The sequence below is a fragment of the Haemorhous mexicanus genome, chromosome 23 (genome assembly GCF_027477595.1).
Source record: "Haemorhous mexicanus isolate bHaeMex1 chromosome 23, bHaeMex1.pri, whole genome shotgun sequence".
Taxonomy (NCBI): Eukaryota; Metazoa; Chordata; class Aves; order Passeriformes; family Fringillidae; genus Haemorhous; species Haemorhous mexicanus.
In genome coordinates this window covers 3,287,336-3,299,689 of record NC_082363.1, presented here as the reverse complement: position 1 = coordinate 3,299,689, position 12,354 = coordinate 3,287,336, and the positions used below count along the sequence as shown (strand labels likewise).

Here is a 12,354-nt window from a genome sequence, read left to right as displayed (position 1 = left end):
CGCCTGGCCCCGCCCTCACAGCATGGCCGCGCCCCGCGGCCCCCGCGGCCCCGATCGGCCTCGCCTGCGCACGGCCGCGCTCCCACAGCCGGCCCGGCCGCGCCCCATCCCTTGCCGACAGCGTTCCCGCAGTCCCCGCCGGTCCCGCCTACGGCCCGCTCTGGCCGCACCCCCGAGGCCCCGTCCGGCCCCAGGCCCCGCCCCGGCCCGCGGCGCCATGTCGGCTGAGGGCAGCCGCAGGCCCACACGTGACCCGCCCGGCCGCGGCCGCCTTTAAAGTGCGGCGGGCGGGCGGCGCGGGCAGCGCCCGACAGCAGCCGCAGGTGAGCGGGGCCCGGGAGCGGGGGTTCCATCGCTGCCCCAGCGCCCGGGGCTCCCCCCCCAACCCGTCTGCCTGCCGGCTGCTCCGGCGGGGCCGTACTCCCGGCGGGGTTAGCTGAGGTGAAGGTGCCGTCGGGCTGCAGTGACCTGCCTGGCTCCGACCCCCTCCCTGGCACTCGGGATCGCAGGTGCTGCTCCTCGCCTTCTTCCCCGGCTGCCGGGCTCCCTCCGGCCCTTCCCCCTTGGCTGTCCCGTGCCCCCTCAGCTGTTCCGCGGGTGGATGCGCCCACGGGCCCCTGGGTTGCCCGCCTGGCCTCAGCCTGATGCCGTGGCCCTGGAGCGGCGCCGTGCAGCGTGTGCACCCTGTGAGAAGTGTGCATCTGCTGCAGCCGAGTTTAGTCTGGAGGGTAAAACTGAGCTTAGGGGAATGCAGACTCCACGCTCTGTGTGTCGGTGTCAGCTCAGGGCTGGAAGGTGTTGGAATACCACCAACATCATAAAAACACAGCAGGTACATCCATGGTGAGCATCAGAAGTGTGCTGAGCCACGGATCTTTGAGCTCTGCAGCATGACAAAGACAGGAGCAGGAGTGTTGACAGGTGTTACAAATGGTCTTACTTTACTGCTGTTGTCATTGTTTAGGCTTATCTTTTTTCTCTTTGCAATAACTAGAAGTATCTGCCAGCAAATCTGTGATGCATATCATGGTAAGGAAATTGTTCCAAATGCTGCCTTTAGACAAAAGTCTAAGTGTGCTTCTTTCATGTCTTCATGATTTGACATTGCTAGTACGGTAAGGAGCTTTGCTCGACAGCCAGTCTCATTTTATAGAAACATAGAGACCTGAACCCTTTTTCCATGTGATGGGTGTTAAAATCTCAAATCAAAAAACAAAGCTCCTTTGATTTGCCTACAGTGCTGTGCCATGCTTGCTAGCAATGTGATGTTGGGAGCTGGCAGCATGTGATTGTGAGCTGCTAGCTTGATCACTAACGTGTGCTTGGGAATAATTCTCCCAGATTAGTGCATGTGGATGTCAGGCAAAGTCCTCTGAGCTTAGTCAGGGCTGTGACTGTGCACCCAGTTGGGTTTGCTTCACTTGTCAGTAGGTCTGTGGTGTTGATTTTTACTGCAGCTGCTATGTTGGTACACAAGAGGTCTAAAGCTCCCAGTTCCTCTTGGAACAGAAAGCCTGTGCTTCTTTCTCACATCTCCTGCCAGCTGGACAGGTTCCTCAGGTGATAAAACTAGACTTTCTCTCAAAGGGTTTTGCTTGATTGGCAGCTCGAGTGTAAACAGTAGAAGATGAGCTCAAAGTCTTCTTGGCTGAACTAAACCCACAGACCTTATGATAAGGACTGAGAGTGTGGTGGTTCACGCAACTGCTTCCTCCAAAACAGGCTCCAGAGTTATGTAATACTTGGACATGCTGCTTCCCAGTGAGAATTTTAAATTTTGGCAGGTACTAAAGCAAATAACACAGATCCAAATATTGTGGTTGCTCTTCCGTAACTGTAATCCCTACCTCATTTTAAAGGCACAGGATGGGACATTTTGCAGAGCTAAGTGGAGCTGGGCATCCTAAACCTATTTGTACCACTGACTTGCAGTGCAGTTTTGATTTCTGTAACGCCAAGCAAGCACAGCTGATCTTGTTGCAAGACAGTGAGATGAGGATGATCCCTGCTGGCCTTGTTTCCAAGCAGCCACAATTGTTGACAAGGGAACAGTGTGGCTGGTAAAGATCTGAGTGTGTGCAATGGGACTGGCATAGGGGCCAGTTGTCTGTGGAGATGGTGTGTCTTGTGGAGAAGGCTGATGGTTGGAAATGCAGGTGTGAAGCCAGCAAAGAAAACAAAGGACAGTTTGTGGGGATGGCCTTGTCAGAGGGGATTCTGTGCTTTGTTTCTGACATAGCAATAGTTTGTGCATTCTTGAGTACCTGCCCCATTAGCACTGACTTTCCTACCTACACTGTAAAGCAGTGCTGCCTTTTGGGAACAAACAGGATGGAAACTCTGAAGATGGATACAGTCTAAGAAGCAGCTGCAGTAGACAATAAAAAATATCTGCTGGTGTGCCTGAAATAGGGGTCTCCTCAAGCCAGGTCTCACAAGCTCTTGGAGATCTATTTCACACCCAAGATAGCTCAGCTACCTTAGAAGGCATAAAATCAGCAGGATGGCTTCTGTGGTAGTATTGGAAACAAATTTAGGGTTTTAATAAAAGGCAAAATAACAAAACTCTTTACAGAGAAAAACCAAACCAGGGCAAGAGGTTCTTGCTCCTGTAAAACACCTCACAAAAGAGATTTGTTTCTTTGTTCTCTTCTTTTTCTAGTAAATTGCTCAGGGGGAACTTTTAGGCTCCAGTCCAACTAGCTATCCTTAAGTTTGAGGTGAAGTCCCGCAGGTCCTATGAGATGTCTTTTCACCTAATTGAGGAGAGAAACTTCTGGGCTTATTTCCTTTTTAAGGGGACAAAGGATAGTTTTGTCACTCCATTGGGAGCACATTCCTATGCATGCCCAGCCCAAGGCTACAGTCACTATCAGCACTATCTAACCATATGCTTTTTCCTGTGTTTTCTCCAGATTTCCTACTACAGCTTACAGTGTTACAGTGAAAGCTGGCAAAAAGTGATGGTGATGAATGTTGGGTCTCAGCATAGTCTTCTTCAATCATCTGCTGCTCACCCCAGCAGTGCCCGCTCCGTGCAGAGACCCACGGACCGACCATCCTCTGTCTGCTCCCCTCTGCAGAGCTCCCACCATGGTTAATGAGACCCAGCACAGCTGCAGTGCCAGCTCCAGCTCCAGGTCTGATGGTGGCAGCAGCAGCGGCAGCGAGAGCTCCAAGGACAACTCGCGCTGCTCCACCCCTGTCCTCGACGCCGACCGGCACGAGCGGCTGCGCGAGAAGATGCGCCGCCGGCAGGAGGCTGGAGACAAGTGGTTCTCCCTGGAGTTCTTCCCTCCACGCACAGCCAACGCTGCTGTCAATCTCATCTCCAGGTGAGGGCTGCAGGGTAGGAGAGGGGAGGTATCTGTGGTGGAGGGCAGGGAAATAGCTAACGAGGCAGGCTCTGCTCCATGCTCTGTCTCCCCTTCCAGGTGACGAAGCAGGTAGTGGGGCTGTGCTTTCCTGCTGAGGAAGGTAATGGACACCAAGTAACTTGTCTTCCTTGGAGGCCCTGAAGAGTTAAGTGTCACGGTGGGATTACTGAGGGGCCAGGTTGTTTCCCCACTCCCATGCCCTGGGAAGATGGAGTAGCCCCAATGTCATATTCTGGGTCCGAAGCACAGTGCTGGGGCAGAAAAGTACCTAGTAAAAGCAGAAAATATTCCTTGATGGACAGAGTGACAAAATCTCTGAAACAGATTCCCATTTCCTTTCAATATTCATCCAGCCACTACAGTTTGTGCCTCTGTACTACAGTTTTAGCCTCTCACATAAGTATCCACATCTGTGGGCTAAATGAAAGCTGATAGGTCACAGCAGAGCTAGGAGTTATTCTGGAGCCCCAGGAGCCACCATGGACTTAGCTGGAGGAGAAAAGGGTATTTCATAATTCTTTTTATAATTGCTATAAGCCAATGCCATATGTTGAACAGAAGGGCCTGTTCCACCTTGGAGCAGGAGAGAGAAGTCCGGGAAGCCCTGTGGCCTCTACAGTTCAAGCTGGCAACAGAGGGCTGCAGCATAGTCTCCTATCTCAAAAGGAATGGGACTTGCATTGCTGTCTGTCAGAAGGTGTATCAGTCTATTAGAGCAAGCAGGGAGAGAGTCTGTTGTACAGAGAACACCTCCATTGCCTCTTCTTCTATGAAATTGTAAGCACTTCCCCATACAGCCATCAAGGATGGCTTTCCTTATTTACATCAGCCACTTGCTAAACTCTTAGTGCAGCACTTTTGTGGTCTATCCTGTTGCTGTCATCCAAGGTCTCTCTGCCTGCTGCTGGCATTCTAGCAGTGAGCAAGATATTCAAGGCACGGGGTGGGGGGATTTGGCTATCTGGTGTAGGCTAACACAGCTTTAAACCCCACAGGTTTGACCACATGGGAGCAGGTGGTCCCCTCTTCGTTGATGTGACGTGGCACCCTGCAGGGGACCCAGGATCTGACAAGGAAACCTCTTCCATGATTATTGCTTACACTGCAGTGAACTACTGTGGCTTGGAGACCATCCTGCACATGACATGCTGCAACCAGACCAAGGATGACATCACAGGGCACCTGCAGAAGGCCAAGCGGCTCGGGCTGAAGAACATCATGGCACTGCGTGGAGGTGAATCCTTCTGTCCTGTGATGTGTAGTGCAGAGACTGTGCTGCTCTTGTGTCCAATTCCAGAGTAAAACCAGAGAAGATTTAGAGGCTCCTTCTGCAGGAATTAAATGCTGAGACTGTGCTTCACCTGAGCCCTTTGTTAGCAGTCCCTTCAGCTCAAGGGCAGACAAAACCAGTCCACAGATAAAACTGCAGATTTGGGAGTTCATGTCTTCCTTTTGATACCAGGTTTTACAGAACTACCAGATCTGAGTTCAGCAAACAGTTGGAGAGAGCTGTGGATTTGTTCTCTTTTCAGATCCTTCTGGTGAGGAATGGGAGGAAGAAGTACATGGTTTCAACTATGCTGTTGATCTGGTTAAGCATATTCGCAGTGAATTTGATGATTACTTTGACATCTGTGTGGCAGGTAAATGCCTTCTATTGCAGAGTGTGCAGAGTCTGAGACAGGGAAATCAGCTCAGCAGTCCCTCCCTGAACCTGGGCTGTGACAGTACAATCAGATTGGATACTTCTTAATTTCTGCATGTTGCCCTGACCACATTCTTAATTTTTTTTCCCCTTCTCCCCAAAGGCTACCCCAAGGGTCATCCTGAAGCAGAGAGCTATGAGGCAGACTTGAGGCACCTGAAGGAGAAAGTCTATGCTGGAGCAGACTTCATCATTACACAGCTTTTCTTCCGACCAGAAACCTTTCTCAAGTTCATGAGGGATTGTCAAGCCATTGGCATTACCTGCCCCATTATTCCTGGCATCTTCCCTATACAGGTGAAATCCAGTAATTTGGATTTAGGGAGGGAATAAGGATTTAGGATATTAGGTATTTGTGGGTCAAGGCTTGAGAGAGGTTTGTAAATATCCTTCACAACATTTCAGGGAAGAGAGACTTAGGAATGTAATAAATCTGTTGGTGGTATGCCAGATTAAACTCTTAGGCAGCTAATAACAAGCTGAAAAGGTTTCTTGTGCCCATATGGCAAAAAGGAATGTAAAGGACAATGGCCTGTAAGTCCTGAGGTCACTAAGTATGCTGAGCTCAGGCAAGGATGTGGGGAGAAATCACCTAAAGTGACATGACCTGGACTGTGTTACCATCCTAGATGAGATGAGGCCTGGGAGTTGATTCCAGGAGCTCCGGTTCTAAATCTCCTGCCACAAAAATCAAGATAAAGTACCTGTGTTAGTGGGATGGCAAAAAAGGGTCTTGGAAAAATGATAATCTGCATCCTCATGCAGGGTTACCACTCCCTGCGCCAGCTGGTGAAGCTCTCCAAGCTGGAAGTGCCCCAGGAGATCAAAGATGTGATTGAACCCATCAAGGACAACGATGCAGCTATCCGGAACTACGGGGTGGAGCTGGCAGTGTCCATGTGCCGGGAGCTGCTGGACAGTGGGATGGTGCACGGGCTCCACTTCTACACCCTCAACCGGGAGGTGGCCACCACCGAGGTCCTGAAGCGCCTGGGCATATGGAATGAGGACCCAAGGTGAGCAGGATGTGTTGGCTTCCCTTAGTTCCACTTTTCTGTCCATCTGTCCATCCATCCCATCTACTGAATGTACAAATAATGGATGGGGGTCACCATGATATTTTCTGAAAAATCCCTTCGCCAGGATTTTTCTCCTGAGAAGCTGAGAAGCCTCATGAAGGAAATGTAAACAATAATTATCTGATTGTTTGGAATGTGGTCTGGAGGTTGCTTACCAACAGGTGCATCTTTGATTGGTTCTATGTGAATTGTTTTTAGTTAATGGCCAGTCACAGCCAGCTGTGTCAGACTCTGAGTCTCTCACGGGTTTTTATTATCATTCTTGTCTAGACTTCTGATGTCTCCTTTCTCTTTCTTTAGTATTGTTTTAGTATATCATTTTCTTTTAATATAATATCATATTATAATAAATCAGCCTTCTGAGAACTTGGAGTCAATTCTCATCTCTCACCTTATCCTGGGGATGCTCACAACAACAGTGCAACAGATGGGTCAATACCTCTACTCTCCTTTCTCCGTTTTTCTTTTATCACCTTTTGCATTTAGTAGTTCACCCTTCCCACAGATCTCCAACAAAAGCTGGGAGAAAGAGAGGAGACAGCTAAAGAAGGAATTTGTTTTAGTCAAGTTGCTTTAAAGCTGGCATTGTGGTACTTTAAAAATCCAGAGCTTAGAGCTGCCACTTGGAAGAAGCCTGTTTTTGATGCCCATCACAACCCCTTATAGGCCAGGGGTATGCTCCTACTGTGGACTTCTAGGGTTCTCTGCAGCTGAGAAAGGGAATGTGGACTTCTCTCGGAGTCCACAGGATTCAACACAGACAAGAAGAAGCAAAGGAAGATTGACAGCTGTTTTTTGTTTTTCCTTGAAGTAGCTTCCCAAAGTGCTTTGCCCTTACCTTTTCCAATTTCAGATGTCAGTCCTGTACCTTAACATTAAATAGACCCTACTGAGCATCCTATGAGGGAACTGAGTAGGAAATATTTTCAATAAAGGAAGAAGAGTTCCCTGTCTTACTTTCTGACAACCAGAACTCTTCTCAGCCCCTGTTACTTCTACCCAGGCGCAAATTGAACCACGGGAAAGGCTTCCAGCCTTTACTGGAAAGTCAGCAGAGGAACTGTGTTAACATCTACTCATCCCATGCAGGAGGCCTCTGCCCTGGGCAGTCAGTGCTCACCCCAAGAGGAGAGTGGAAGATGTCCGGCCGATCTTCTGGGCCTCCAGGCCAAAGAGCTACATCTACCGCACCCAGGAGTGGGATGACTTCCCCAACGGCCGATGGTAAGCTGGCACGTGCTGTGGGGGTCCCAGCTGTGGGTTCCTCTGGGTCTGGACTGAAGGCACTGAGACAGCAGTTCATGTTCAGACTCAGGTGTTTATATTTCTTATCAGTCAAACAGTCTCACTGCTTAGAGTTCAGCAGCTTTTCATTAGAAGGCACAAAATGCCCAACAATCTCTTGGTACAAGGGCTTTTAAGCTAAACTGTCCAATTAACAACTGACACCTGGATTTTTTTCCCTTTTAACCCAAGAACTGATCCCAAAGAGCTGCAATGCAGACTTTTCTGCCCAATTACAAAATGCCACCCAAACCCATGGAGAAGGAGGAAGAAGAAGCACGAAGAAGAAACCCAGGACAGCACCCTGTGCCCTCCACCTTGCTGCCATCCACAACATCCTAAAAATCCCAAACCCTCAATGTCTCACCCAGTGACACACCTGCACTGCTCTCTATAATCTATTTCACACTTTTGTGGGTTCCAGTCTCTCTTGAAGTCTGGGAAACTTTCTCCATGGATGAGGGTCAGAGTCAGTGCTGCCCTGGGGGTCAGGGCACCCCAGAGCAGACACAGAAATATTCCCAATGCCCTGGGTTTCTACAATGTGCAGGAAGGCAGAGCTGTGGTAGGAAAGCCTGATGTCCTGGGCACACCTGAGGTAGCTTTAACAAATGGTCCCCTGTTGTTTGGATTTGAGTGAGGTGAATAGCACCAAGATGTTGAGACTTTTGGTGTCGAGGTGGGTTTTGTTGTGTACTTCTCTTGCTGCTTGGCTCTCTTCCTGCATCACCAAATCAGCTCATTTTCCTCAGTGACTCCAGGTCTGTGTCTTCTCCCCTTACAGGGGTAACTCCTCCTCTCCAGCTTTTGGGGAACTGAAGGACTATTACCTCTTTTATCTGAAGAGCAAGTCTCCCCGTGAGGAGCTTCTGAAGATGTGGGGAGAAGAACTGACCAGTGAGGAAAGTGTCTTTGAGGTGTTCACATGTTACATCACTGGAGAACCCAACAGGAATGGGTACAAGGTGAGAGGCCAAGAAGGTCAGTGTGCCACAAACAATAGTGCACATTTTCCTCTTGTCCCTGGTACCACATTGTTTTTCTAAAGAAGAATTAGCACTTCTGTATCCAAAAGGATTTCCTGGCACACTGGTTGAAGGGGGGTCCAACAGCCAGAGCTGAAGCTCAGCATAAAAGAAAAGGTGCTACAGTATGACAGGACCAGTATTGATTGAGTTCAGCAGTCATTCTTACTGTTGAGCATATCCTAACCCTTGAACCAAACCTGGGAATTCTCTCCTGAAGCAGGTGTGTTTGATACTGTTAAGGCACTGCTGAGTTACTTCAACACCCAGGTGGTACTCAGAGGGTTGTTACATCCATTGTGAGCCATCCTTTCTCCTCGTGGTAGGTCACGTGTATGCCTTGGAATGACGACCCTCTTGCCACTGAAACCAACCTTCTGAAGGAGCAGCTGGAGAAGGTCAACAGACGAGGGATCCTGACCATCAACTCCCAGCCAAACATCAATGGCAAGCCATCCACAGACCCCATTGTGGGCTGGGGGCCCAGTGGAGGTTATGTGTTCCAAAAGGTACTGGATTTCTCTGGGCTAGGCAGCAAAGAGTTTGACCTGCTTTGGTCTCTGTTAGGCTGGGAGGTCCCAGGCTTACATCCACATAATCCTTCTGTCCACACCTTACCTTACTGCATTCTGGGTGAGATAAGGCAAAGCTCCTTTGGTGTCTTAAAAGCCATAATGCCATCTCTATGGCTGACCTCACAGCTATTTTCCCCCACTTCAAAACATCTATTGAACATCTGTAGAGTTTCATGGTTTTATTCTCAGCAAGTAATTATTGGTAACTTTTATTTCTGGAGCAGGACTGTGACATTTTGTATATACACATGTGCCTGTCCCCTGCATCTGATTCAGTGATGCACAAAGCACCCAGACTTTTCATAAAATGGGAATCAATGAGGTAGTATCTCTACCACCCAGCATCTCATGGTGATAAATAGATATTTAAAAACTTCCTCTGTCCTTCTGTAAGTCAGAGTTCTCCACAGTTGCCCCCAGCCCATGCACTGTGCTGTTCAGAAAATGGTTGTGTTCCTTCCCTGGCCTGCAAACAGTCATGCCTGCCATGCCTGTCTCCCCCTGTCAGGCATTCAGGCCCTAGAACCTTGTCTAATGGCTGTGATAGGAATATCCCATCAAGGTGAATGCCAGGCAAGTAGCTCATACTGGAAGACAAAGCATCCTTGTTCAAAAGGGCTCCAAACCTGGTAAAGCCAGAGACCAGCAGATGGCAAATGCATCTATGTTTTCAAAGGAAGAAATTCCCCTGAGGTGAGGGAAATCCATCATCTCACGCAATTGCCAGGAAATGGGGGGAGGGGAAGCAGTTGTTGGGGGCAGCCAAGCACAGAATTTGGTTATATAAGCACGTGGGGAGAATTGTGAACAAAAGATGAGGACAGGGAGTGGTGCTTGGGAGAGGCCAGCTGAGACCCCAGAGTTCTGCTCTCACCAGGCTGGGCTGCCTTGGCAAGACACTGCTGTAAAATCAACATTAAGCTCAGGCTTCTTCCAGCATTCTGGCAGTCTGCTTCCTTGTGCAGCAGCTGTGGTAACACGGGAGTTTGTTCCCCCTTGTGGACTTACATGGATGCAAAACAGGCAGTGTGTAGCTTTCCTGAGTGCACTGCTCCTGGGCTGTTCCCTCTGCTCTCCACAGTTATTTTTTTCCCTAGCTCACTTACCACAGTAAATTAGTCTGTGTTTCTGGGGATGAACATACAAGGCAGCCCAGACTCTACAAATGTCATGTTTACCTGTATTTGCCAGTTCTGTTGTGATTTAAGGCTCTGATTCTCTTTCCCCTTCTCCATCCCTCCCTGCAGGCATACCTGGAGTTCTTCACCTCCAGTGAAATTGTCAGGGCACTGCTCAAAGTGCTGAAGAAGTACGAGTTGAGAGTGAACTACCATATTGTCAATGTCAAGGTAAGGTCATTATTCACAGGACACTTCCTCTTCATCACCTTGGGAGAGACACAAATACCAAATATTCAGACATGAGGGCTGATAAGGGAAAGTAAAGTACATCAGCTGTGGTGTGCAGCAGCTGTCTGGTCCCTAAACAAGGAGAGGGTAAATACACTTTTTCCAACTAACTCAGTTCTTTCCTCCAGCAGTTGCTTCAGAAAAGTTTTCTTTCCTTTGTCAGGGCGAAAATATCACCAATGCTCCAGACCTGCAACCCAATGCTGTCACCTGGGGTATCTTCCCAGGAAGGGAGATCATCCAGCCCACTGTAGTGGATCCTGTAAGCTTCCTCTCCTGGAAGGTGAGTCCTGCCTTCTGTTGGATACCTTGCTGTGATGCCCTGGAAGTTCAGGGTGTCTGGTTTAGTTTTAGTCTCTAACACTGCTCACAGTTGAGGGCTGTTGCTATATTGGCTGGCAGAGGTACAGGTCTTGTTCCTCCTGCTCCCTCAGCTCCAGCAAGAGCTGTTGCCACACACAAAGCACCCAGTAACAGGGATTGAGAGCTGCTCCTGGTACTGTACCAGGCCTCAGAGTGCTGGACAGTGGCTCTTCCTCCCTTCTTACACATACAGGGGCAGCATTGAGCCATCCATTGTACTGCAAATATGTCTCCTTTCAGTTCTGAGCACTTTCTGCTGACTGGAAAGCATAAGGCTCCTTGCTCAGCTCTTGCCATTTTTACTGTGAAGAAACAAGCCACAGTCTGGCCGGTGATGTGTAACACTGGGTATCCTAAATTAAATAACATGAAGATGTCTGACAACTGCCAAATTTTTGTTGTTCCTGTGGCAGGACGAGGCCTTTGCACTGTGGATCGAGCAATGGGCCAAGCTCTACGAAGAGGAATCGCCCTCCCGCATGATCATCCAGTACATCCATGACAACTATTACTTGGTCAACCTGGTGGACAATGACTTCCCACTAGAAAACTGCCTCTGGCAGGTTGTGGAGGATACTTTTGAGCTGTTGAACTCTCCAACTCAGCAGTGAAAATTCTTCTTCTAATCTCTTCCTCCTCCCATCCACTGACTTCGGGGAAAGCAGCAGCTCCTGTGTTGACAATGAACACACTCCTACACTGTGACCAGGGTGGTTCTCTGATCTACCCACACTTCTGCTCTTCTGTCCCCAACACTAAGGCTCCCTGAGCCATTCTCACTGAACATTCGCCAGAACTACCTGAACCTCTGAGCTCAGGCTCCAGACTAAGCCCAGAGGCCAGGGTCTGCAGGATGAAGAGCTGCTAATCATGGTTAAGCTAATTACAGTAACAGAAGAACAGGAGATTCTGGTAACTTTCCCCTCTGGTAACTCTCCTGTGCCAGAAATGCTGGCAGGGGAACAGAAACACTCCTGTCATGCAAGGGGATTATATCAGCAGTTACCAACCTGGAAAAGAAGGTCAAATTGCTTTTATATTGCACTCTTAAAATATATTTCACAGTTGATCATCAGGCACTTTTGCACTCACTCCAGAAGAAGGTTCAAATTTTCTTCCTAACTTTTCTCCTTGTATTTTATTTCCTGTTTTCTTTTTAATAGTCTGGATAAGACTAAGTAGGAATTGTACTATTTCCTAGATTTACATACAATAAAATTCATGCATACAAATGTCTCTTTTATTAGGCTGTGCTCTTAACTAATCACCTGGCACAAGGGAAAACTTCAGGAAAATCAATTGTTTCTGGGGCAGTTCTACCTTCACTTTCAATGCATGTCCTGAGTATGGCCCAGGTTCCGTGGTAGAGTGGAGAAAGTGTAAATCCTAGAATTTACCAAAAGTTACCAGCTACACTATTAAGGTCAGGAATTCTTTTCCAGTGTCTGTAGGACAAGATAAGCTTACACCAGGAAAGATAACCTATCTTTCCTGACCTAATGACTCTTAACAGCCTTAGACCCTAAGGCATTGGAGT

General features: G+C 48.6%; 1 protein-coding gene across 8 annotated transcripts; it reads left to right on the top strand.

The window, feature by feature from the left end:
- Positions 1-202: 202 nt before the first annotated feature.
- On the top strand, positions 203-12,049 carry MTHFR (methylenetetrahydrofolate reductase). Of its 8 annotated transcripts, XM_059866756.1 has the most exons (13): positions 221-323; positions 2,916-2,966; positions 3,084-3,335; positions 4,373-4,611; positions 4,910-5,020; positions 5,186-5,379; positions 5,848-6,098; positions 7,251-7,385; positions 8,230-8,410; positions 8,797-8,979; positions 10,293-10,394; positions 10,618-10,737; positions 11,231-12,049. In XM_059866756.1, exons 3-13 carry the CDS (start codon positions 3,094-3,096, stop codon positions 11,426-11,428), a joined length of 1,956 nt encoding a protein of 651 aa, XP_059722739.1. In that variant the 5' UTR covers positions 221-323; positions 2,916-2,966; positions 3,084-3,093; the 3' UTR covers positions 11,429-12,049. The 8 variants fall into 8 exon arrangements, with proteins under 8 accessions (XP_059722740.1, XP_059722735.1, XP_059722739.1 ...); XM_059866757.1 differs by lacking the exon at positions 2,916-2,966 and having other exon boundaries at positions 203-323; XM_059866752.1 differs by having other exon boundaries at positions 214-323; positions 2,916-3,335.
- Positions 12,050-12,354: the final 305 nt, after the last annotated feature.

What these genes read in the sequence shown, in the direction of transcription:
- MTHFR (XM_059866752.1), top strand. Translation starts at nt 2,974, where the DNA reads ATGTTGGGTCTCAGCATAGTCTTCTTCAATCATCTGCTGCTCACCCCA. An exon ending in GCTGTCAATCTCATCTCCAG is followed by an intron (nt 3,336 to 4,372) that starts GTGAGGGCTGCA and finishes TAAACCCCACAG; the next exon opens with GTTTGACCACATGGGAGCAG. An exon ending in TAAGCTTCCTCTCCTGGAAG is followed by an intron (nt 10,738 to 11,230) that starts GTGAGTCCTGCC and finishes TTCCTGTGGCAG; the next exon opens with GACGAGGCCTTTGCACTGTG.